A 26247-nucleotide genomic window follows, 5' to 3' on the forward strand; every position below is an offset into this window, starting at 1 on the left:
TCCTCTGCAGCAGAGGTAACTCTGGGTCTTCCTTTCCTGTGGCAGTCCTCATGAGAGCCAGTTTCATCATAGCGCTTGATGATATTTGCGACTGCACTTGAAGAAACGTTCAAAGCTCTTGAGATGTTCCTGATTGACTGACCTTCATGTCTTAAAGTAATGATGGACTGTCCTTTCTATCTGCCTTTTTGAGCTGTTCTTGCCGTAATATGGTCTTGATCTTTTACCAAATAGGGCTATCTGCTGTATACCACCCCTAACTTGTCACAACACAACTGATTGGCTCAAACGCATTAAGGAAAGAAATTCCACAAATGAACTTTTAACAAGGCACACCTGTTCATTGAAATGTATTTCAGGTGACTACCTCATGATGCTGGTTGAGAGAATGCAAGATTGTGCAAAGCTGTCATCAAGGCAAAGGGTCGCTACTTTGAAGAATCTCAAATTGAATATATATATATATATATATATATATATATATATATATATAAAAATATGTTTAACACTTTCTGGTAACGACATGATTCCATGTGTTACTTCATAGTTTTGATATCTTCACTATTATTTTACAATGTAGAAAATAGTAAAATTAAGAAAAACCCTGGAATGAGTAGGTGTGTCCAAACTTTTGACTGGTACTATACATACTATATGACCTAGAACTGTGTCTGAAATGAGTCAAAATATATGTCTATGTAGGAAATATACATGAAGTACTGACATCATGAAGCAACAAATTAAAACTGGCTCAACCAGTTAGAATCAGATTGTCTACATGACTGTATAAACATATATTTCATTGAAGGCAGGTCATGAGAGTGTGTAGTGTGGTATGCACGTCCCAAATTTTCCCACTGTTGCTGGGCCAAATGCGGTTGATGATAATGAAAGAAAAGTCTGCACATGGTAAAGACGTATATTCATGGTATACACATGTACATTCCATGGGTGCAGCATGCAACCATGTATGGGCTTTTCTTTCATTAGTTTCATGAAATGAAATCACTCTCTGAATGATAGTGCCATTGAAAATGCAAAAGGTAAATCCAAAAAACGGTAAAAGAAATCACCCCCAAAATCCTTATTTACAAATAGAAAGAGTAATTTCAAACGTGGGGGGCTGTCCTCTCACGTCGTCCTGGTTCTTAGGGAGCTCATCCTGAGCACGGTGAGCTCTGCTACGTCTGCATCCTGCATCTCAGACGCCTGCTGGCAGCTCTCTCTGATCACATACACTATGAGTCCCACACAGATGATTATGAGAAGAAATATACCTAGAACCTGATACATCAGGGGGCAGAAATAAAGATTGAATAAGGTGAATAACATCTTAAATGTGACTGCAATGCATAGACTAGGCATCTATGTCATTGATAACACACAACTCCATCACCCCACATAAGTAGAGGGCTTTGTAACAGATAAGAGCTGTGCAGTAACATGAAGAGCTAGGGGCCATATGTATCAAGTGTTTCCGAGTAGGAGTGCTGACTTAGGATCAGTTTATCCTTTTTGATCTTAATGAATAAGATTACATGGACGAGGGGACCTGATTCTAGATCAGCACTCCCTCACTGAATCGCTTGATACATATGGCCCCTAGCTCCACATTCCACCTCATATAATGAAACATATGCATGTAACAATGTAGTGATATGCATGAAATGAAACTCACTTGAGACACAACAAATAGCTGCTGCGAGCGGAGCATTAGTTCTTGCGGTGTGACATCTCCCTCACTAGTTGGCTCACACCATTTCTGCGGTGCTGCTTTATCAACTATGACAAATCTGCCCTTCCAGTCTGTCATTGCACAAGCAAAGTACTGACCATCGAGGAACAACAAGATCAGCCACACGATTGCAGGAACAAAACTGGAAAAAGACACAGTCTTCCGGCACCATGTATCGCACCTGCATCCTTGAATGATCACCATCAACGTGAAGGCCATGACAGCAGGAATGATGAAGAAGGCAGATGAAAACAGTCCGTTCCATTTAGGATTGCAAGGACACTCAAACTCCAGCTCCACCAGCTTCTCTAGTCCCATGAGGATAAATCCAAAAGCCACATTTGAGACCAGAGGACTGTTGCTAAGTTCATTTTTCAGTCTGGTAAGCCATTGTTGTCTACTTTCCATACTAAATAGACCAAGAAATGAGAGTAGTAGAGGTAAAAATCCCAACAGAGGGTGTACCGTTGTGAACACATTGGCAACAGTTAAGTGATGCGTGATTAACAGTTCTAGGGGTACGTTTTTCCCTCTGACAAAATGCCACACTTCTACTCTCATTGGTTTTGAACAAAGGAGGGTGTGTCATCGTCACTGACCTTTCCCCAGCTGATTGGCTGGCGGGGCGTTTCAGGTGGGGTTAGATTTTAAATGTACTCTTCCACAGATAAACTAGAGGGAGGAGAGTAAAGTGGAGGGAAGTCCAGTTTGTTCTGCTATTGGATGAGAAGACCAGCCATTTACAATACTTCCTCTAGCACACACATACGCACAGTGCAATGGCCGGGGATACTGTAGTGGGGTAGCAGTTGGTAGCAACTTTGGAATCAATTTCTCAGATACATTTAGCCACAGAATCAGTATATGGACAGTACTACTTAAACAGTGCCCCTCAAATGGATATTGCATGTGTACTGTATACACACTGACTGAATGGTTTGTCATAGTCTGGCCTTTCATTTAGTATAGTGTGTTTCCCACTCGTTTCCAAAAAACATGAATATTTACCCATTACGTATATTGATTTCCCCACTGCTAATGTTCACACAACACAATTTACCCAGTATGATTCAGTTGAATTCTGGCTTCTATAATGAACCACCAGATGTCGCCCATGTAACACCACTGCACAGATCTAGAATACAGGGATTAATGGGAGGCCATGTTAGTTAGGGTCAGTCTGATTGATACACAGTCCAGTAACCTGGAGTCACTGTATCCCGGGTTATGTCTTCCAGTGAAATGAGCTGATACGTGTGGTTCATGGCAGGGTTGTTACCACCCAGTGACCTGTTTCCTATGTATTTACAGTATTATGACGGGGCATGGCATTTGCTAAGATTAAACCACAGCCTATAATTACTTACCCTCAGGCAGGTGGCGGATTGATGATTTACCTGAATTCCTTGCGATTATAACAATTATCAGTGTCTCTATAATTGTCATTGGTCAAGAGGTCTACTTTGAGATAAACCACCTGAAGTGGCCACTTTCTTTCTCTCTGTGTGCGTGTGTGTTTGCGCGCGAGCGTTTTTGGTTGCCCGCGTTTGTGGATGTGCATCTTGGATCAAGCTTTCCTGCGCCACGTTTCGATGCTAATAATCCACATCACTGTCTGTCAATAAAGACGATTGACTTAATAAATGTGCAATGGAAATCAAATTGATGTAGGCAATAACTCATGCATATTCGGAATGATTGTTTGTACAAATGTACACCTTTATTTTGGGCACTAAAGGTCATCGTTTCTATGAGCGCCAATGCGCATCGGTCTGCGCATCTCTGATCCTTCAGAACTACAACCGTGGACGCTCTCACTGACATCGAAAGACCTCTTCCGCAATCCGATGAAGGAGGCTCCGTTTATGGCCATACTACATCAGCATCCCTGACGGAGCTATCGGTCTGTCCTGGACCATTCCTTGCTGCCTTCATTTCGTTATTTTCCGGAGGACTTTACCTTTATAGCCTTCGTAGATCATTCTAAAGAACTCCGCATCCACTCTGCTATGCACCTTTAGACCAGATCTCGAATTCCCGCGATCAATATCTCATCTCCCACAATCGCCTTATCTCGTCCCTGCCTGGTCGTCTCATCGAACCCCAAGAATGCAGCCCAATGCAGTAATGTTGGCTGTGGTCCTTTTTGGAAACTTGATGCTGCATTACGTCTCTGCTCAAAACGGTAAGAATGAAGATGTGCCCATGCCCGGGATTGTACACAATCGCAGTCAGACACAGTGTCTTGCTAATTGTTCCAATGAGGAGTCTACTGTGACTCGAATATGTTTTTTGATTAAGATTTGATGAATAGGGCGTCTGTCATTTGACATAATGTCAAATATGAGGGCCATGGGCGCATTTACTCATCGCAATATAGTGTTTATTTGGAACAAACTCGTTTACATAACTCTGTTCACAGTATTTAGGGTGCTCAATTTTTTTACGACCATTTCCCTACGCACACGGTTCTCAATTTTATAGTGTATGGAAATGGATTGAAACTAGATAAATATGCTATTGCAAACCAGAGCATAAATATCTTACAGCAAACCAGAGCATAGTTGTGTTTGCTTGGAATTTCCTAATATAAGCTCTATTAGATATTTCGTTCTGTTTGGAGTTAGTATTATATTATTATTATTTGATGGATACATTGGAATTCCTTAGTCTCCAGGAATGATTTGTCTTCATTGATAAATAGATTACTGAATGCACAGATTGTTGACATGCTTTGATTGTAGCATATTTAGTATTTGGGATGTAGGTATTGTTTGTTATGTTGTGAAGAAGAGCAGCGTAATGCATTCCTAGCGTAATGGAGATAGATGACTGTTGAAGAACCTGCCAAACAGTCTGCACGACTCAGGACTGTTAAGCCCATAGTCTCTCTCTGGCTAAAACACAACAAACAAATCATTGGGCTTTCATAATTAAAGTCAATGTTACACTTTATATGAATGTGTGTGTGTGTCATTTCTACATCTCATGTGAATTAACAGGCAGACAATGTCATTGATATCATTCTTAGTGACAGTGTTGATATTTGGAAAGGTCATGACACGTTTTCTGCCCCCCAAATACAATCGGCATTATAGTAAACAGCATCTTTGGTTTCCTGGAAATATTAGGCCCATTAGTGTGTGTTAGTGGAGTTGAGATTCTATTACATAATCACTGTTGGCTCAAAGCAGCGTTGATAACCTCAACACATATACACAACTTCCAACAAAACACATTTAGATTCTCTGTCTGTAGCCTACATGTTTGAAGGTTATAATATCTTATTCCACAATATGATGAATAACCTTTCAAATGATTATCACCAATTACTTTCCACATTTGATTGATTTCAATTGTCTCTCTATGGGCCATCCAAGTTTATTTCTTTCAGTCTTTGATGAACACACACAGTCATTCACAAGGGGCAGCATTGAGGGAAGCATAATTTGCTTGGCATGAAGGATGCCTGAGCCTTCTCATTGTTGCGTGTTAAGGGTTGCTTTCCCTGACATGACCCTGATGGATGGCCAATCCCAGTGAATCACTTCTGTCACCCAGAGGGGGCACACCAATCAGAGGCAGCCTCTACACAAAACACAGGCTCATGCATGTTCTCAGAGCTGAGCTACTACCAGCTATTGATACATTTTATGACAAAAATTGTTTAAATAACGAAAGTTGCCATTTTGGATTGTGTTATAGGCCTATAGAAAACAAATAAAAATGCACCAGTCTATTACTGCTAGAACTGACTTTGCTGATAACTACTTTGTTGAGGGAAAATCTACTTGCTACGATTGTAATATGAAGTTGTTTCACCTAACTATTGTAAGTCGCTCTGGATAAGAGCGTCTGCTAAAGGACTGTTAGCACTGTAAACACCGAAAGATTGTAATATGAAGTTGTTTCACCTAACTATTGTAAGTCGCTCTGGATAAGAGCGTCTGCTAAAGGACTTTTAGCACTGTAAACACCGAAAGATTGTAATATGAAGTTGTTTCACCCAACTATTGTAAGTCGCTCTGAATAAAAGCGTCTGCTAAAGGACTGTTAGCACTGTAAACACCGAAAGATTGTAATATGAAGTTGTACAGCAATAGTCACTCAAAGCAGAATAGAGAAATCAATCATTGGCTAAACTATTCTCACTAGAAGAAAAATAAACGCACACCGATTTAGGCGAGGTGCTGGCTAGCGGAGTAGAAAACTTGAAAATAAAAGGGAGCTGCACACTCTGTCTTCATCAGGGTATAGGGTACCCTGACAGCTTGGCTGTCGAAACGTTGGTAATTACATTTTTGCATCTGAGCTCCTAGAGTGTGCGGCTCTCTTTTATTTTCAAGTTTTCTACTATTCTAACTACCAGGGTTGATGTCAATTCAATTCAATTTAAATTCAGTCAATTTAGGAAGTAAACTGAAATTCCAATTCTACTTTATGATTCTCTATGAGAAAAACATTTCCATTTCAGTTTGATTCTTGAATTTACTTTGTTGAAATGGAATTGCCACCAACCCTGCTTACTGCTAGTGTACAATGAGTGTACAAAACATTAGGAATGCCTTCCTAATATGAAGTTGCACCCCTTTTTGCCCTCAATTCGTCAGGACATGGACTCTACAAGGTGTCCAAAGTGTTCTACAGGGATGCTGGCCCTTGTTGACACCAAGCATTGTTGACTCCAATGCTTCCCACAGTTGTGTCAAGTTGGCTGGATGCCCTTTGGGTGGTGGACCATTCTTGATACACACAATAAATGATTGAGCGCAAACATCCTAGTAGCGTTGCAGTTATTGGACAGTCAAACCAGTGCAGCTGGCACCTACTACCATACCCCGATCAAAGGCACTTAAATATCCTCTGAATGGCACACATACACAATCCATGTCTCAAATGTCTCAAGGCTAAAAAATCCTTCTTTTACCTGTTTTCTTCCCTTCATCTACACTGATTGAAGTGGATAGATATAACCATTCACCTGGTCAGTCTATGTCATGGAAAGAGCAGGTGTTCCTAATGTTTTGTACACTCCGTGTACATTCATTAATTGATCTGGTGGATGAATTATGTGTCTATGAGGACAAGCTTTGATGGTCCCCATCCACAAAGTCAGATCTACACCCTCTATTGTTTGGTAAAGCCCAAGTGAAGGCATTCCAGTCTTTTCCCAGTGTTAGTGCCCTCTCCCTGGGTCCCATAGCGACACATAGGGCTCCCTCCACCATGGGCTCTGCTGCTCTGCTGAGACTCCCGGGGGGCTGGTGGAGACAGACTGGTGCTACCTTGTCACTCTGTCTGTCTGAGCCTCACTGTAACTGGTGGAGACTGATACAGCTCCTTTCTTTATTAGCCTACTGATTTATTACTGTTTATTAAAGTGATGTTGGGGCTTTAGACACTAGTGAGATACAGTTCTGTAGCTAGATACTGTAAAACACATTTATGAGGCTGTTATATAAATACAGTAATACAGTCATATTTTAATGAATGGTTTACTGATGCTATTCGGTCGCACAAATATGGGTACATCCTCCAAACAAATGAATGCATATTTCACAGTCTGGATTTAGTGTGAGTGATGTAACGTGGCAGGTTTCACTATGTCACATTTGATTTCCTCAGCAATATTTCAGATTCGGGGCAATGGCATGTAAAGAAGTGTAATTATAAGGGCAGGGGATTTAATCACAGTACAGTATGTGTGAAGCAGAGGAGGGAGCTGAGCTGAGGCCATTATACCTCTATATGCTTGGGGAGCCTGACCAACCATAGATGGCTGAGATTCAGGAGGACTGTAAATAGCATTGGTCCATTCTGCTGCCAGTCGCTATTTATAGAGTGGAGACACAGCACCCTGAGCACAGAGAACTGTGGCTTTAACATCCTTTTGCGAAAGTGAGTCCATTAACTCTTAATGGGTAGCAGCATCCCTGTGCACAGCTGTTTGGCTCTCTGAAGACTCACTAGATGCATGTGAAACGTTTAAGCTCTTAAAGGGCCTCGTTCTTTTATGCATGAGGAATATGAAGAGGGGTTCTCTCCTGTCTCTAACCTTAAGATGCTACTTATGGCAATGCACCATGGATAATCTCCCCCTATGAACAATTGAACAGCCATAACAGCTGTTCAATTGTTCAGGACATTTGTGTGTAGAATATCCTCTTTTTGAGTTGACATAGAATACAGACCACAATGTGAATTCCTTTGATGTGAGTTACCAATAGATTTGTGAACCAAGTCAAGCATCAACTCAATGCTGCTCTAAATGCGTCTGTTATCTTACTATAAGACAGAAAGCGACGACCTCTCATTATTTCTTCATGTAGTACAGTATTAGTAGGTTTGTGTGGCTCAAAGCCACAGACAGTTTATCGACACAGTCCCAGCTTGTATCACGAAACACATTTCATGATCAAATTCCCTGAACCAGGGCCAGGCAACATTTTAAAAGGATACCTCAAATGGCATCTCACTTACAATTTAATAAGGGATTCAATTGACCTAACTGTACGGTACAGAGTAGCTTGGTAACTGTAAGTCCATGCTGTATCACTGCCCATGTTCTGAGTAACAAAGAACACATCTGTGAGACCGGAAAATGTGCTGTGGGACGTAAGCCAGTTCTTCCACTGAGTCACAATAGCCCACTGTGAAACATGATACATACTGCACCGATGGCAACAGCATCAGGCACCCCACAGCCTCCAACACAGTACACACCAGACATACTGCAGCTACTGATGATGATACCCAAATGGAAGACGCTAGACGGAATTTGAAACAAAATGGAGACTTAATGTTGTTATGTGGTTGTGTAGAATATTCGTTCTGCGAGATTTGTTTCGTGGTTACAATGTGTGTTGTCACAGTGTGTCCACTAAAGAAAACCCCTAATTTGAAAGTTGTTGTCACAAACTGTTATGGTGACATGGATGAGTGTCAGCTAGTCCTGTGGTATCTTAACCATGCTAGCTTTGCACAGTGACAGAGGGCCCGGGTTGTCTGTCATCTTGACCTCTGAAAGGGTTAATCGGGGAGCAATGTTTGCTGGTTGAGGGGGATAAGCCCATTTCAGCCGGGGATGGGGGGGTTTAATGCTCATGAAAGCGGTGGCTCCCCTCTATGACCCGAATGGCTGTCCCTGAGTAGTCACAGTAAGATGGCAGAAGTCACCTCCTCCCTCTTATCTCAGCTGTTGTTGCTAACTGCCATTTATCCACAACACTACTCTAATTCATGCAGGCATCAAGGTTTATTGTTGATTTGTTCAAACGAATTAGGAAATCTATAGCCACCCACCCATCGATGTGTTAAGAGCAGCTCAGGAACAGATACATCATCCTTCAACCCACAGCAGTGACTCATTTACAACTGTCAGAGCAGGAGGCTTTGTGAAATCTTGGGCAATCGGCCAAGTGTAACACCTCTTAACCAGATGCTGGAAGCCAGCTAAGTTGGCTCTCCTACAAAAGTCAGATATACTGGCTAAGACAATGGAGCATCACACCACAGTACACTGATACTACAGCTAGATCTGTAATGCCCGTGATTTCAATATCAAATTCCAACATTCATTATATACTCCACTTTGAGTTTGTTTGTATTTATCCAACTATAGATATGCTCATATCTCCCTGCCCGCACAAAAATAAATGCCCTGCACGTAGCCAGTGCAGTGGCCCTTGGGGTTATCTAGCTGAGGTCTGTCTGTGTTGTGGGACTGGGAGGCAGGTTACAGGTGGTTGACTCAAAGCCACTGCATGCCTGCCTGGTGATGTGTGCTCTGCTTTCAGTCCTCGTGGGAGAGAGCTCCCCAACTCACTCACTAGGCCGGGCACATGTGTGATGGGCCACCACACACACTCAGAGGGGATCTATTCACCACAGTATACTCTATATGATGCTGTATGACATAATGAAGTGCCTCGCAGAATAAACAGAGATTAATGGATGCTTGTGATCCAGTCTGTGCTGTATATGAATCCATCCTCATTATGGAATCATTTTATTCACATCACCTATGTAATTGTGGTAGTATATCTTTAATGACATTACAGGCTACTCTCTTCTATGAAAACCTCCTGGTTCTCTTCACTGTCTGTTGCCCTCCAAGAGTGGAGGATGTGAGGCCGGTCCAGTTCTTTGATTTCAGTGGATGCTTTAGTTCGGAGGCAGCCTGAGCAGAGACGATGGGCGTCCAGGCTGGGCTTTACCCTCTGTGATGATGGGGGATGATTTGTTTCAGGAGAAACGAACAAACACTAATTACTCTGCATGTACCTGGGCATCAGGCAAGATGGCACAAGGTCTGTGTAGGCTGTGGTCTGTGGTCTGTGTAGGCTGTGGTCTGTGTAGGCTCTGGTCTGTGTAGGTTCTGGTATGTGTAGGCTGTGGTCTGTGTAGGCTCTGGTATGTGTAGGTTCTGGTATGTGTAGGCTCTGGTCTGTGTAGGCTCTGGTCTGTGTAGGCTCTGGTCTGTGTAGGTTCTGGTCTGTGTAGGTTCTGGTATGTGTAGGTTCTGGTATGTGTAGGCTCTGGTCTGTGTAGGCTGGTATGTGTAGGCTCTGGTCTGTGTAGGCTCTGGTCTGTGTAGGTTCTGGTCTGTGTAGGTTCTGGTATGTGTAGGTTCTGGTATGTGTAGGTTCTGGTATGTGTAGGTTCTGGTATGTGTAGGCTCTGGTATGTGTAGGTTCTGGTATGTGTAGGCTCTGGTCTGTGTAGGTTCTGGTCTGTGTAAATCAGGCCGGGCTAGTCTGGATCATTTCCAAATCATTTACCCTTTTCCTATTGCCTTATTATCTACAGCTGCCTGTCACTCACTTCTAACTGTTGCTGCCAGGGTATGGTATGATCCTCACCTATATATTGTTCAGTCTCTGGAACATCTTGCTCCGGGTTGACCAGACTAAAGAGTGTTTGGCTTCAGTTGTGTACAGAACATACTGTCTCTAGCTGTGGAAACACAGTGGCTCCATAGGCTAGAAGTGTTTGACCTAAAATGGAAAATTATAGCCTACAGTATAAACACAGTCTCCTGGTTACAAACTGATACAGAACAGCATATTATTTGCCCAACCAAAACGCTAAGTATCTAGGTTATATTGCAATACTGAAATGTTAGGCACAGCTCATTTTAACACAGTACTGATAGCTATGCGTAGGCGTCCAGTAACCTCCCCCCACTAGGCACCTAGTTATCTCCCCCCACTAGGCAGCTAGTAACCTCCCCCCACTAGGCAGCTAGTAATCTCCCTCCACTAGTAATCTCCCCCCACTAGTAATCTCCCCCCACTAGGCAGCTAGTAACCTCCCCCCAACTAGTAACCTCCTCCCACTAAGCAGCTAGTAACCTCCCCTCACTAGGCAGCTAGTAACCTCCCCAGACTAGGCAGCTAGTAACCTCCCCCCACTAGGCAGATAGGAACCTCCCCCCACCAGGCAGATAACAACCTCCCTCCACTAGGCAACTAGTAACCTCCCCCACAAGGCAGCTAGTCACCTCCCCCACTCGGCAGCTAGTAACCTCCCCCACTAGGCCGCTAGTAACCTCCCCCACTAGGCAGCTAGTAACCTCCCCCACTAGGCAGCTAGTAACCTCCCCCACTAGGCAGCTAGTAACCTCCCCCACTAGGCAGCTAGTAACCTCCCCCACTAGGCAGCTAGTAACCTCCCCCACTAGGCAGCTAGTAACCTCCCCCACTAGGCAGCTAGTAACCTCCCCCACTAGGCAGCTAGTAACCTCTCCCCGCGAGGCAGCTAGTAATCTCTCCCCACTAGGCAGCTAGCAACCTCTCCCCACTAGGCAGCTAGTAACCTCCTCCACTAGGCAGCTAGTAACCTCCCCCACTAGGCAGCTAGTAACCTCCCCCACTAGGCAGCTAGTAACCCCCACTAGGCAGCTAGTATCTCCCCCACTAGGCAGCTAGTAACCTCCCCCACTAGGCAGCTAGTATCTCCCCACTAGGCAGCTAGTAACCTCCCCCACTAGGCAGCTAGTAATCTCCCCCACTAGGCAGCTAGTAACCTCTCCCCACGAGGCAGCTAGTAACCTCTCCCCACTAGGCAGCTAGTAACCTCCCCACTAGGCAGCTAGTAACCTCCCCCACTAGTCAGCTAGTAATCTCCCCCACTAGGCAGCTAGTAACCTCCCCCACTAGGCAGCTAGTAACCTCCCCCACTAGGCAGCTAGTAATCTCCCCCACTAGGCAGCTAGTAATCTCCCCCACTAGGCAGCTAGTAATCTCCCCCACTAGGCAGCTAGTAATCTCCCCCACTAGGCAGCTAGTAATCTCCCCCACTAGGTAGCTAGAAACCTCCCCCCACTAGGTAGCTAGTAATCTCCCCCACTAGGCAGCTAGTAACCTCCCCCACTAGGCAGCTAGTAGTCTCCCCCACTAGGCATCTAGTAGTCTCCCCCACTAGGCATCTAGTAGTCTCCCCACTAGGCAGCTAGTAACCTCCCCCACTAGGCAGCTAGTAACCTCCCCCACTAGGCAGCTAGTTATCTCCCCCCACTAGGCATCTAGTAGTCTCCCCCACTAGTAACCTCCCCCCACTAAGCAGCGAGTTATCTCCCCCCACTAGGCAGCTAGTAACCTCCCCCACTAGGCAGCTAGTAACCTCCCCCACTAGGCAGCTAGTAACCTCCCCCACTAGGCAGCTAGTAACCTCCCCCACTAGGCAGCTAGTAACCTCCCCCACTAGGCAGCTAGTAACCTCCCCCACTAGGCAGCTAGTAACCTCCCCCACTAGGCAGCTAGTAACCTCCCCCCTAGGCAGCTAGTAATCTCCCCCCACTAGGCAGCTAGTAATCTCCCCCACTAGGCAGCTAGTTATCTCCCCCACTAGGCATCTAGTAGTCTCCCCCACTAGTAACCTCCCCCACTAAGCAGCTAGTTATCTCCCCCACTAGGCAGCTAGTAACCTCCCCCACTAGGCAGCTAGTAACCTCCCCCACTAGGCAGCTAGTAACCTCCCCACTAGGCAGCTAGTAACCTCCCCCACTAGGCAGCTAGTAACCTCCCCCCACTAGGCAGCTAGTAACCTCCCCCACTAGGCAGCTAGTAATCTCCCCCACTAGGCAGCTAGTAATCTCCCCCCACTAGGCAGCTAGTAATCTCCCCCACTAGGCAGCTAGTTATCTCCCCCCACTAGGCAGCTAGTAATCTCCCCCACTAGGCAGCTAGTAACCTCCCCACTAGGCAGCTAGTAACCTCCCCCACTAGGCAGCTAGTAACCTCCCCCACTAGGCAGCTAGTAATCTCCCCCACTAGGCAGCTAGTAATCTCCCCCACTAGGCAGCTAGTAATCTCCCCCACTAGGCAGCTAGTAATCTCCCCCCACTAGGCAGCTAGTAATCTCCCCCCACTAGGCAGCTAGTTATCTCCCCCCACTAGGCAGCTAGTAAGCTCCCCCACTAGGCAGCTAGTAACCTCCCCCACTAGGTAGCTTATCTGCTCATGTGTTGATTATACAGTACATTACTGTTGAGCAGGTTGGATTGTTCTGTGAGGACCTGTAATCTGTTGTAGTAAGACACACAACTATAGCGCCACAGAGAGAGTGCCTGCTCTGCTATCTCTTCCTGTCTCTCTCATCTTCAGCATAGTCAGAGTTAGGGTTAGGGTGTGGCGGCCTTTTCTGTGATTCATCCGTGGACACGGCGAGGAACATGGCTTTGAACAGGCAGTCAACGGAGTTCTTGCAACCCTAAGTCACAGCCCAGGTGATTTGGCTTCACATTGATGAGTGCATTGGGTCTGTGCTGGAATGGCCTTGCAACAGGAACCCTAAGTCACAGCCCAGGTGATGAGTGCATTAGGTCTGTGCTAGAATGGCCTTGCAACAGGAACCCTAAGGCACAGCCCAGGTGATGAGTGCATTGGGTCTGTGCTAGAATGGCCTTGCAACAGGAACCCTAAGGCACAGCCCAGGTGATGAGTACATAGTGGTCCTTCTGTAGCTCAGTTGGTAGAGCATGGCGCTTGTAACGCCAGGGTAGTGGGTTCGATTCCCGGGACCACCCATACGTAGAATGTATGCACACATGACTGTAAGTCGCTTTGGATAAAAGCGTCTGCTAAATGGCATATATTATTATTATTATTATTAGGTCTGTGCTAGAATGGCCTTGCAACAGGAACCCTAAGGCACAGCCCAGGTGATGAGTGCATTAGGTCTGTGCTAGAATGGCCTTGCAACAGGAACCCTAAGGCACAGCCCTTGTGATGAGTACATTAGGTCTGTGCTAGAATGGCCTTGCAACAGGAACCCTAAGGCACAGCCCAGGTGATGAGTGCATTAGGTCTGTGCTAGAATGGCCTTGCAACAGGAACCCTAAGGCACAGCCCAGGTGATGAGTGCATTAGGTCTGTGCTGGAATGGCCTTGCAACAGGAACCCTAAGGCACAGCCCAGGTGATGAGTGCATTGGGTCTGTGCTAGAATGGCCTTGCAACAGGAACCCTAAGGCACAGCCCAGGTGATGAGTACATTAGGTCTGTGCTAGAATGGCCTTGCAACAGGAACCCTAAGGCACAGCCCAGGTGATGAGTGCATTGGGTCTGTGCTAGAATGCTGGCATATGGTTGTAGGGGCTGACCTCTGCTGTGAAGCGGTAGTATGATTCATACACACACACACACACACACACACACACACACACACACACACACACACACAGGGAATCACAGGATGGTTGACCTCATTTCTAAAGTTGCCAATGCCATCATATACGCACAGACAATCAGATTGAAAACAAACAGAGTGTATGTCTTGCTGTAGAAGAATACATTACTACAGTACTAGTCATCAAAGCACATGCAATGTCTGCTGTTTCAGCTTCAATGCATTTCTACACCTTTTTGATTCCTGACTGGGTCAGTTATGTTCCAAACCAGATTGGCTGTTAGAGCAGTTTCCTATTTCAGTTCTCAATTGACCAGAATAAAGAAAGTTCTGTACATAAGGTCCTCATCATGGTTCATAGGGCTTGATGGAAATTATACTCAGCCAGTGTTACAAGTAGTCACATGACTTTCCATCGGCTTTGCCCTTTGACATAAATGTCACATCACACAACATGAGTTTCCTTAATGTGGCAAATGAACGAAACACTTCTGTAAACAGAGAGCTTTATAGTCAGTTGTCATTTCAATCTAACATCAAAGAGATACAAGAAAGCAAAGGCTTCCTTTTATACAATATCTGTTCAGAAACTCACAGGGTTATTTCTGTGTGTTTCAGTGACTGTCAGATATAACATTGCATCTATTTATGTGGTTTTATGGGGCAGGAATGTAATCTCTGCATGCCATGTAAAGGTTGACAGATAGGAGGAAAATATAACTTAGATGAGATGAAGAAACATGTTTTGACTAAGTTGTCCATATGTGAAACATGATTTACTTGTAGTTCTACTGCATGTTAGTTTGCTATGTTGTTCAATGTTAGTAATGTCAAATCTTTATACATTTCACAATGGTGTGAGTAGGCAACATATTTTGCACAGTAAATCCATTTTATTTGTTTGTTTACACAGAAAATATACAACCCACTTTAAGCGTTGTAGCTTTGCTTTTCTTTCTTCATTTGCCTTTAATCATCCTCTTCTTTTGTTTCCAACTGATCCCTGTTTGATTTGCTCCTATCTCCATCCCCTGGTCTCTCCATCCCCTCCCTCTTCCACTCTAACCCCTCTTCCACCCCCCTCCCCTCCTCCCCAATACACTTTTCCTCTCCAGCTGGGTTTGTGAAGTCGCCAATGTCTGAGACTAAGCTCACACTGGACACCTTTGAGCTGTACTGCGACGTGATTGGTAACCCCACCCCCGAGATCCAGTGGTGGTACGCCGAGATCAACCGCGCCGACTCCTTCAAGCAGCTGTGGGACGGCGCCCGCAAGCGCCGCGTGTCCATCAACACGGCCTACGGCAACAACGGGGTGAGCGTGCTGGGCATCACGCACCTCACGCTGGAGGACTCCGGGACCTACGAGTGCCGGGCCAGCAACAACCCACGGCGCAACGACCTGCGCCAAAACCCCGCCATCACCTGGATCCGAGCCCAGGCCACCATATCGGTGCTGCAGAGTGAGTGGTCTATGTCCTGTAGTACCTAGCTGGTGAACAAACTAACAATCCCCTGCCTGTCCCACCACCACACTCCATAAAAAAAAACTGAGTTCACACCTCCACCACAGCTGTCCCTGGCAACGACAAATAAAACATAACACCAACCACCACCTTATTTGTTCATTTCAAAGACTTGTCTTTGTTTTATTTTTCTGTATTAGAAATGGGAAGGCATTGTGTTTTATTTCCTCCTATAAGTACAGCCCTTTTGTGTTTTTGTTCTATTATGTTGATAGCTCCTATGTGTTTCCGTAGATTTCCTGACTCTCCCAAAACCCTGAGCGTTTTGTTGTAGATCACCACAAACCCAGAAACCTCCCCTGTATTTGTCCATCTACCCCCTCTTTCCTCCCACACCAACCTCTCCTTCCCCACATTACAGCCCATCCTGGCCGTTCTGGCCCTCTCCTCTGTCTCATGTGTCCTTCGACAGTTGTCCCGTTTCTTTCCTTATTCTCAAAAGAAATAATCAACATTTCATCCATTTATTTTTGGATTTCTTTTGTGATTTGTGTTTTTCTCTTGCGTTGAGTGGGTTGTTTTATTCACTTCAAAGCCCGGTGAAATTCTGCCCTGTCTGCACCATGTACTCTAGGCATCGCTGCGCTTTGAAGTTGTGCCGCTTATTTTCGAGGGGAAGGGGTAGATGGGACGTAAGAAGACAAGGAGGGAGCTGTCCAGGTGTAAAGCGTGCCCTTGTTTTAAACTCATGACTCACCCTAATCCAATAAAGGACAGAACCCAGTGTGGTTCTTAAATGTATTTTTTTCCTTTCTAGATTTGAGAGAGAGCTGGTTTCATTGCTGCAGCAGACAGTCTCTCTCTGGAGTCGCCTGTGTACTGTATGACCTTGTACCTTCTTAGCCAGTATTAAGTGTTTGAGCATGAATCAGTAATGACATTATATCCTCTGCCCTCTCTGCTGTATTGCATACAAACATTCAAACACACTGAATCTCAACTGGACCCTTTAAATGCGTGGACCCTTTAAATGCGTGCACGCTCCATTGAGTGCCCAGCGAGATATGGAATGTTGTTAGTCACAGCCATGCAGCCAGAAACTCTCAGAGGTTTACTACAGGAGTCAGCTCCTTCATCTCCTGAGCATTACCTACTGATCTGTCTGTCGTACAGAGTGTTTACCGTGCTGTTGGACTACTGTCTGACTGCATGTGCACACTCACACCCATTACACTTCATTCCACCAGCTGGCTTGAGACGTGGGCAGTCGGCCTACAGTAGATATCTTAGTTTACTGGTGGTAGAAATGTGTCTATCATTAGGCTAACATGAAATTGGTCAAATCAATGTTTTCTTATTCAAAAGACACATTAATTCCTAAAAAGAGCAGCCATCCGTTCCTAAAAAGAGCAGACATTCATTCCTAAAAAGAGCAGACATTCCGTCCTAAAAAGAGCAGACATTCATTCCTAAAAAGAGCAGACATTCCGTCCTAAAAAGAGCAGACATTAGTTCCTAAAAAGAGCAGACATTCGTTCCTAAAAAGAGCAGACATTCCTTCCTAAAAAGAGCAGACATTCCTTCCTAAAAAGAGCAGACATTCCTTCCTAAAAAGAGCAGACATTCCTTCCTAAAAAGAGCAGACATCCGTTCCTAAAAAGAGCAGACATTCCTTCCTAAAAAGAGCAGACATTCCTTCCTAAAAAGAGCAGACATTCCTTCCTAAAAAGAGCAGACATTCCTTCCTAAAAAGAGCAGACATTCCTTCCTAAAAAGAGCAGACATTCCTTCCTAAAAAGAGCAGACATTCCTTCCTAAGAAATCTGTACATGTTCTAATAATTGAGTCAGACCTTTTGTCATCCAATATATTCTGTCATTACTGAGTGTCAACGTTCTTGTTATAGACATGTAATAATATGTGTATATAACATGTATACAACAGGCTATACACACTGAACCAAAGGAGACGATAATGTATAGTTATTCGGGATTGTTTTCAAATATGTGCTTGTCTTGTTTTAACCATTTCATTTGTGATTTGTGCGTAGATCTGGAGATCTATTCCAAAGTCGAGGCCATTTAAAAAAATTAACTTAATATTGTTACTACATTTGTAATAAACTCCTTAGCTTAGGTAGCAATTTAATCAACAGTGTACTTAATTGCACTAAACTAACTCATCTATACAGGCCTATACAGGGGGTTGGCTCAACATACCAATCAAGTGGGCAAACATCCTCCCTCTGTCAGCAAGAAATAGCCATTACTGGCACCATCCTCTAGGACTGTATGCAGGTCATAATGGAATAAAATGTACTACACTGTTATGAGTGGGTAACAGTATCAATGTAATGATGCTTTTACAATCCTAGACAGAGGTGGCCACGTGGGTCAGTGCCTGTGTGCTGTGCATGACATCACAGATTCATTCTCTTTTTGAGCGGGTGTCCTACAAATGACCTTCTGAGCTGAGAAAACCTCCCATGGAAAACACTGTGCCTTTAATGCCTAATTGCAAATTTCTTGAATGAACTTTTTCTGTGTAGTCTGTGTATATTCCCAGGATGCCACACTATGTGGGCTGAGAGGCCTGTATAGGGGTTCTGAAGCAGAGAGAGAGAGAAGGGGAGACAGAGAGAGACAGAGAGATAGAGAGCGAGAGGGAGGGGGAGAGAGCCATAGAGTGAGAGGGGGCGAGAGAGGGAGAGGGAGGGAGAGAGAGAAATATAGACGAGAAAGAGTGAGAGAGAGGGGGAAAAAGAAAGAGAAGGAGAGCAATAGCGAGAGATTTCCCTCTATCTATTGGGTATACAGAACTGCAGGAGTAGGTGCCATGAATGCTAATATAAGTCACTACCCAGGACCCAGAGACTTTCCCCTCCCATCCTCTACTAGGAGGTTTGTAGTAGCAGCCAATAGTAAGATTATTATGCTCCTCTCCCTGGGGTTGTGTGGTTGCCATGGCTGGCTGCCGTGGGGGAGGGAGGGAGGGAGTGAGAGGAGCTTCCTCACTACCCAAGACTGCCTGCCTGCCTGTGCTCTCTGATGACACATCCTGCTTGAGCCTCCATCTATGTCCTTGAGAAATGGACCCTTGGGTTGGTCTGTTAACAAATACATTAAATTATTATACGAGTAAAGAGCTAGTGGTTGTTATAGTGTAGTGCAGCAGTAGTCAAGCTGATGTTCACCTCATTTTTGTCTGCCACGATTATACACTATACTTTGTCCTCTTCTGTTTAGCTATTGGTTCTACTTCCAGCCAATAGGTTTGCTAAAGATTATACCTTATTCACTTCCTGGTTTTGGTTTGAATGACATGACAGCAGTTATTTGGAAGATAGTCATTGGACTGAAAACATGTATGTTGTTCAAATTTCCCTCATACATTCAACCTCATATTTGTATAATCTCACGATAATTTCAAGGTTACATCACTCTTTTCGTATCCAAGTGCCTTCCTGAATCAATTTAGACTGTTTAAAAGATATAGTAAACCAAACCTTGTTGCTGTCAATATCAAATTGAGTTCTACTGTATGAATTAGGCATAATGATAATACAGTTAGGTTCAGGAAGTTATCAAGTGCCAGTGGTTCCAAACCAAAGATGCTTTGGTGCTGGTCATCACCTTAAAGATCATTACTTCCTAGACTCCAGGTAGCCTAGCGGGTAAGCGTGTTGGGCCAGTAACCCAAAGGTTGCTGGTTAAAATCCTTATAACGACTAGTTAAAAATCTGACGATGTGACCTATATGCACCTGTAAGTTGCTCTGGATAAGAGTGTCTGCTCAACCGTAAATGTAGTGTCCATATGATTATCATCTCAAAATGGGAGCGGGAACAACACAGCTACTTTAGGTCTGTAAGGAGACTAATCATCATTTTTTTGCAGACTTCATTTTGTGAGGATATTTTACATTTATTTTTTATTTTTAAGTACGGTAACAACAGAACCAAAGACAGATACAGGGTTTAGTGTTGCATGTATTTTCCTGCCGCTCCATGTTGTGTTTCTTTATGTATTTGTGTTTCAATTGTCTTATGTTCCAGCCCCAACTCCCACCCAGTCTGTGTGTGGGGAACAGTCAGTACAGTTACAGTTCTGCTATAGTGTTGAGCCCCAACTCCCACCCAGTCTGTGTGTGGGGAACAGTCAGTACAGTTAAAGTTCTGCTATAGTGTTGAGCCCCAACTCCCACACAGTCTGTGTGTGGGGAATAGTTAGTATAGTTACAGTTCTGCTATAGTGTTGAGCCTCCCAACTCCCACCCAGTCTGTGTGTGGGTTCTGCTATAGTGTTGACAACTCCCACCCAGTCTGTGTGTGGGGAATAGTAATAGTTAGTTCTGCTATAGTGTTGAGCCCCAACTCCCACCCAGTCTGTGTGTGGGGAACAGTCACAGTTCTGTTCTATAGTGTTGAGCCCCAACTCCCACCCAGTCTGTGTGTGGGGAACAGTCAGTACAGTTACAGTTCTGCTATAGTGTTGAGCCCCAACTCCCACCCAGTCTGTGTGTGGGGAATAATTAGTATAGTTACAGTTCTGCTATAGTGTTGAGCCCCAACTCCCACCCAGTCTGTGTGTGGGGAACAGTCAGTACAGTTACAGTTCTGCTATAGTGTTGAGCCCCAACTCCCACCCAGTCTGTGTGTGGGGAACAGTCAGTACAGTTACAGTTCTGCTATAGTGTTGATCCCCAATTCAATGATAAGGGGTTGCTGTCTCTCTGTGCGTTTCAAGAGCCCAAGATCAATGCGTCAGATCAGATCATCCTACCATCGGAGACCAAAGGGCCCCCTGTCACCCTGCAGTGTAACCTGACCAACGCCCACGAAGGCCAACAAGAGAGCTTCTGGATGAAGAACGGAGTAGAGATCGCAGACACACGGAACGAGCAGAAGAACACAGAGTACATGTGAGTCCTTACTTATTCTGTAGTTCTCTTACTAGAGCATTCAACAAAGCCTTTCTAATTGTCACACAGACTATCAACACTAAGACCAATCACCCTGAGATGAAAATAAGAACCATGTTGCCAAGTCCTTTAGTGAAAACAGTTGTTGGGCAGCTCCATCCCTTGCAGGGCATAGCCATCAGAGCAGCCCCTGAGCTTAGAGCAGAGCAACCAGCCCCTGTACTGCACAACACCCCCATAGACATCTTCCAGACTCTCCCCAGCCAGGCGCGGACAGCTACATGAGGAGACCGCTGGGCGGCTCCTTTCCTGTCACATTACATCTCAGTACTCTACTAATGACTGACCCCAGAACAGACAACCCCGTGCTAACCTCTCTGACTGCCTAACACACAGCACAGTGCTAACAATGAACGCTAAGGACTTTCACACAACATGCATCATTGAGTGATGCATCATTGGGTGATGTATCATTGGGTGATATATCATTGGATGATATATCATTGGATGATGTATCATTGGGTGATATATCATTGGGTGATGTATCATTGGGTGATGTACAATGATAGACAACAAAATTAGATAAAATTAGTATTGTCTTTGCATACATGTTATTTTTGACTGAGCTAAAGTTAAGAAAGAAACTGATATTTTGTGATTTGTTGCAGAATCAAGAAACCAAGGTCAGACGACGCAGGGGAGTACATGTGTGTTTACACGTTTGAAACGGCTCCCAACGCCAACGCTACTATTGAGGTAAAAGGTAAGACTCTTTCGACCACCAGATCTCACTCACGGTATAAACAAATGACAGATACACTGTTGATTTTTATAATTAACCTCCACTTTAATCAATACTGTCACTTGACCCTCTGCCTTAACTAAGAGAGAGATACAATTATCCTATGAGGGATCTGATGGATAACACAATCTAGAGCTAGTTCCTGTGAACAGATCCCCTTCCAGTAACAGACATTGAGATGTTGGTCTGGTGATGTGTTGTGGTGTTGACAGGCTGGCCTCTGGAGGCTGCTGTCACTTACTAAGAGGACAGGGCAGGACAGGCCAGCTGAAGGGAGGGACAGAGTCCTGTCTTCTCTGCTCTCTCTGGGAAGTCGATTCACACAGACACGCCTTCCTTCAGGCTAGTGTCTTCTCTGCACATACTGGTCTAACAGTGACTTACTTGATTTATTTTTATTATCCAGATTCTTATTAAGATTATCAGTCATTTTGCACCAGTTACCACATATACAATGGGGCAAAAAAGTATTTAGTCAGCCACCAATTGTGCAAGTTCTCCCACTTAAAATAAAAAGATGAGAGAGGCCTGTCATTTTCATCATAGGTACACTTCAACTACGACAGACAAAATGAGAAAAAAAAAATCCAGAAAATCACATTTTAGGATTTTATTTGCAAATTATGGTGGAAAATAAGTATTTGGTCACCTACAAACAAGCTAGATTTCTGGCTCTCACAGACCTGTAACTTCTTCTTTAAGAGGCTCCTCTGTCCTCCACTCGTTACCTGTATTAATGGCACCTGTCAGTATAAAAGACACCTGTGCACAACCTCTGTCACGCCTTGGTCATTGTATTTTGTGTTTTCGTTATATGTTTGGTCAGGCCAGGGTGTGACATGGGTTTATGTTGTTGTATTTCGTATTGGGGTTTTTGTATTATTGGGATTGCGGCTGATTAGGGTTGTTGTATAGGCTTGGCTGCCTGAGGCGGTTCTCAATCAGAGTCAGGTGATTCTCGTTGTCTCTGATTGGGAACCGTATTTAGGTAGCCTGAGTTTTGCTTTGTATTTGGTGGGTGATTGTTCCTGTCTCTGTGTAGTTTCACCAGATAGGCTGTAATAGGTTTCACGTTCCGTTTGTTGTTTTGTATTTTGTATCGTTATTTCATGTGTCACTTTTTCTATTAAAGTCATGAGTAACCACCACGCTGCATTTCGGTCCGACTCTCTTTCTACAAACGAAGAACGCCGTTACAGAATCACCCACCACACACGGACCGAGCAGCGTGTTAACAGGCAGCGACAGCTTGAACAGCGAAGGGAGGACGTTATGGACAGCAGAGGCATGGAGTATACGACGTGGGAAGAAATCGACAGGTGGGCAGCCGACCCAGAGAGAGTGCAGGAGCCCGCCTGGGATTCGCTGGAGCAGTGCGAAGAGGGCTATAGGTGAATGGAGTCGAAAAGAAAAACACGGCGGCGCAGAGCGAAAACCGAAAGTAACCCCCAAATATTTATTGGGGGAGGGCGCAGAGAGAGAGAGTGGCTGAGTCAGGAGTCAGACCTGAGCCTACTCTCCCTGTTAATTGTGAGGAGCAGCAATATAAGGATTTCTGGTCTTGGGAGATGATATTAGACGGAAAAGGACCCTGGGAGCAGCCGGGAGAATATCGCTGTCCCAAGGAAGAAATAGAGGCGGCTAAAGCGGAGAGGCGCTGGTATGAGGAGGCAGCACGGCGACGCGGTTGGAAGCCCGAAAAGCAGCCCAAAAAAATTATTGGGGGGGGCTTAAAGGAAGTATGGCTATGCCAGGTAGGAGACCTGCGCAAACTCCCTGCGCTTACCGGGGGGCTAGAGAGACCGGGCAGGCACCGTGTTATGCTATGGAGCGCACAGTGTTTCCAGTGCGGGTGCATAGCCCGGTGCGGCACATACCAGCCCTTCGTATTGGCCGGGCTAGAGTGGGCATCGAGCCAGGTAAGGTTGGGCAGGCTCGGTGCTCAAGATCTCCAGTGCGCCTGCACGGTCCGGTCTATCCAGAGCCAACTCTCCTTGTTTATCGTGAGGAGCCAAGGAGGAGACCTGAACCAGAGCCGGTGTTAGAGGTGAGCGAAGCAGAGACTGTGAAGGAGTTAATGGGGAAGGTGGAGTGGAGAGTAATGAGGGAGTTGCTAGCTTGGTGCTTTAGGTACAAGATTCGTCCGACGGAGCGTGTCGGGGATTTGATGGCACCTGGGTCAGCGCTCCATACTCGTCCTGAGGTGCGTGTTAGTCGGCTGGTGAAAAATGTGCCAGCCTCACGCACTAAGCCTCCTGTGTACCTACCTAGCCTTGCACGTCCTGTGCCAGTCCTGCTCTCAGGCTCTCCAGTACACCTTCACGGTCCAGTCCATCCTGTGCCACCTTCACATACCAGTCCTCCGGTAGCAGCTCCCCTCACCAGGCTTCCTGTGCGTGTCCTCGATCCTGTAGCACCAGTTCCAGCACCACGCACCAGGCCTTCTGTGCGCCTCGCCTGTTCAGCACAGCCAGAGCCTTCATTCCCTCCTGCGCTACTGGAGTCTCCTGTCTGTTCAGCGCTATCAGAGCCTTCCTTCCCTCCTGCGCTACTGGAGTCTCCTGTCTGTTCAGTGGTCTTGTATGTCTTTTCCTAATAATTGCTCCCACAGTTGATTTCTTCAAACCAAGCTGCTTACCTATTGCAGATTCAGTCTTCCCAGCCTGGTGCAGGTCTACAATTTTGTTTCTGGTGTCTTTTGACAGCTCTTTGGTCTTGGCCATAGTGGAGTTTGGAGTGTGACTGTTTGAGGTTGTGGACAGGTGTCTTTTATACTGATAACAAGTTCAAACAGGTGCCATTAATACAGGTAACGAGTGGAGGACAGAGGAGCCTCTTAAAGAAGAAGTTACAGGTCTGTGAGAGCCAGAAATCTAGCTTGTTTGTATGTGACCAAATACTTATTTTCCACCATAATTTGCAAATAAAAATCCTACAATGTGATTTTCTGGATTTTTTTTCTAATTTTGTCTGTCATAGTTGAAGTGTACCTATGATGAAAATGACAGGCCTCTCTCATCTTTTTAAGTGGGAGAACTTGCACAATTGGTGACTGACTAAATACTTTTTTTGCCCCACTGTAATTGGCAGAGGACCATGGGTATCGTATTTGTGTCGTATTTGTTCTATTTTTAAGGGTAGACATGGTGATAATTAGTGATAATGTGTCAATTAATGTGGCTTATTCTGTACTGTAGATGTTGGATAACATTGTTTCACATTTGAATGCACATATTAAACTATTAGGATCATTAATTGACGTAAAATACACTTTTAGAAAAACGGACACCCTAGCGAGATAAACTCAGCAAAAAAAGAAATGTACTCACTGTCAACAGCGTTTATTTTCAGCAAACTTAAGATGTGTAAATATTTGTATGAACATAACGAGATTCAGCAACTGAGACATAAACTGAAGAAGTTCCACAGACATGTGACTAACAGAATTGGAATAATGTGTCCCTGAACAAAAAGGGGGGGGTTAAAATCAAAAGTAACAATCAGTATCTGGTGTGGCCACCAGCTGCATTAAGTATCGCAGTGCAGCTCCTCCTCATGGACTGCACCAGATTTGCCAGATCTTGCGTTGAGATGTTACCCCACCCTTCCACCAGGGCACCTGCAAGTTCCCGGACATTTCTAGGGGGAATGGCCCTAGCCCTCACCCTCCAATCCAACAGGTCCCAGACGTACTCAATGGGATTGAGATCCGGGCTCTTCACTGGCCAGAACACGGACATTCCTGTCTTGCAGGAAATCACGCACAGAACGAGCAGTATGGCTAGTGGCATTGTCATGCTGGAGGGTCATGTCAGGATGAGCCTGCAGGTAGGGTACCACATGAGGGAGGAGGATGTCTTCCCTGTAACGCACAACGTTGAGATTGCCTGCAATGACAATTAGCGCAGTTGTCATTGATGATGTGACACACCTCCCCAGACCATGACGGACCCTCCACCTCCAAATCGATCCCGCTCCAGAGTACAGGCCTCTGTGTAACGCTCATCCCTTCGACAATAAACACAAATCCGACCATCACCCCTGGTGAGACAAAACCCTAACTCGTCAGTGAAGAGCACTTTTTGCCAGTCCTGTCTGGTCCAGCCACGGTGGGTTTGTGCACATAGGCGACGTTGTTTCCTGTGATGTCTGGTGAGGACCTGCCTTTCAACAGGCCTACAAGCCCTCAGTCCAGCCTCTCTCAGCCTATTGCGGACAGTCTGAGCACTGATGGAGGGATTGTGTGTTCCTGGTGTAACTGGGGCAGTTGTTGTTGCCATCCTGTACCTGTCCCACAGGTGTGATGTTCGGATGTACCGATCCTGTGCAGGTGTTGTTACACGTGGTCTGCCACTGCGAGGATGATCAGCTGTCCGTCCTGTCTCCCTGTAGCGCTGTCTTAGGCGTCTCACAGTATGAACGTTGCAATTTATTTCCCTGGCCACATCTGCGGTCCTCATGCCTCCTTGCAGCACGCCTAAGGCACGTTCACGCAGATGAGCAGGGACCCTGGGCATCTTTCTTTTGATATTTTTTAGTCTGTAGAAAGACCTCTTTGGTGTCATAAGTTTTCATAACTGGGACCTTAATTTCCTACCGTCTTAACGACCGTTCCACAGGTGCATGTTCATTAATTGTTTATGGTTCATTGAACAAGCATGGGAAACAGTGTTTAAACCCTTTACAATGAAGCTC

The 26247-nt window shown here is 45.2% G+C and overlaps 2 protein-coding genes across 2 annotated transcripts in view; one reads left to right on the forward strand and one right to left on the reverse strand.

The window, feature by feature from the left end:
- Nucleotides 1–556: 556 nt before the first annotated feature.
- On the reverse strand, nucleotides 557–2861 carry LOC118394306 (calcium homeostasis modulator protein 6). Its single transcript, XM_035787504.2, has 2 exons — nucleotides 1679–2861; nucleotides 557–1284 (listed from the first exon to the last, which is right to left on the reverse strand). Exons 1-2 carry the CDS (start codon nucleotides 2294–2296, stop codon nucleotides 1132–1134), a joined length of 771 nt encoding a protein of 256 aa, XP_035643397.1. The 5' UTR covers nucleotides 2297–2861; the 3' UTR covers nucleotides 557–1131.
- Nucleotides 2862–3208: 347 nt separating this feature from the next.
- The window catches only part of LOC118393814 (neuroplastin-like), a 45633-nt gene continuing 22594 nt past the window's right edge, over nucleotides 3209–26247 (forward strand). Inside the window, exons 1-4 of the mRNA XM_052462169.1 lie at nucleotides 3209–3920; nucleotides 15480–15827; nucleotides 20576–20750; nucleotides 21419–21513. Of these exons, the coding sequence (XP_052318129.1) occupies nucleotides 3845–3920; nucleotides 15480–15827; nucleotides 20576–20750; nucleotides 21419–21513 (694 nt within the window). The 5' untranslated portion in view covers nucleotides 3209–3844. The remainder of the gene's footprint in view (nucleotides 3921–15479; nucleotides 15828–20575; nucleotides 20751–21418; nucleotides 21514–26247) is intronic.

The sequence above is a fragment of the Oncorhynchus keta genome, chromosome 14 (genome assembly GCF_023373465.1).
Source record: "Oncorhynchus keta strain PuntledgeMale-10-30-2019 chromosome 14, Oket_V2, whole genome shotgun sequence".
In the NCBI taxonomy this organism is placed as follows: Eukaryota; Metazoa; Chordata; class Actinopteri; order Salmoniformes; family Salmonidae; genus Oncorhynchus; species Oncorhynchus keta.

What these genes read in the sequence shown, in the direction of transcription:
- LOC118394306 (XM_035787504.2), bottom strand. Translation starts at nt 2,296, where the DNA reads ATGAGAGTAGAAGTGTGGCATTTTGTCAGAGGGAAAAACGTACCCCTA. An exon ending in AGCTATTTGTTGTGTCTCAA is followed by an intron (nt 1,285 to 1,678) that starts GTGAGTTTCATT and finishes CTGATGTATCAG; the next exon opens with GTTCTAGGTATATTTCTTCT.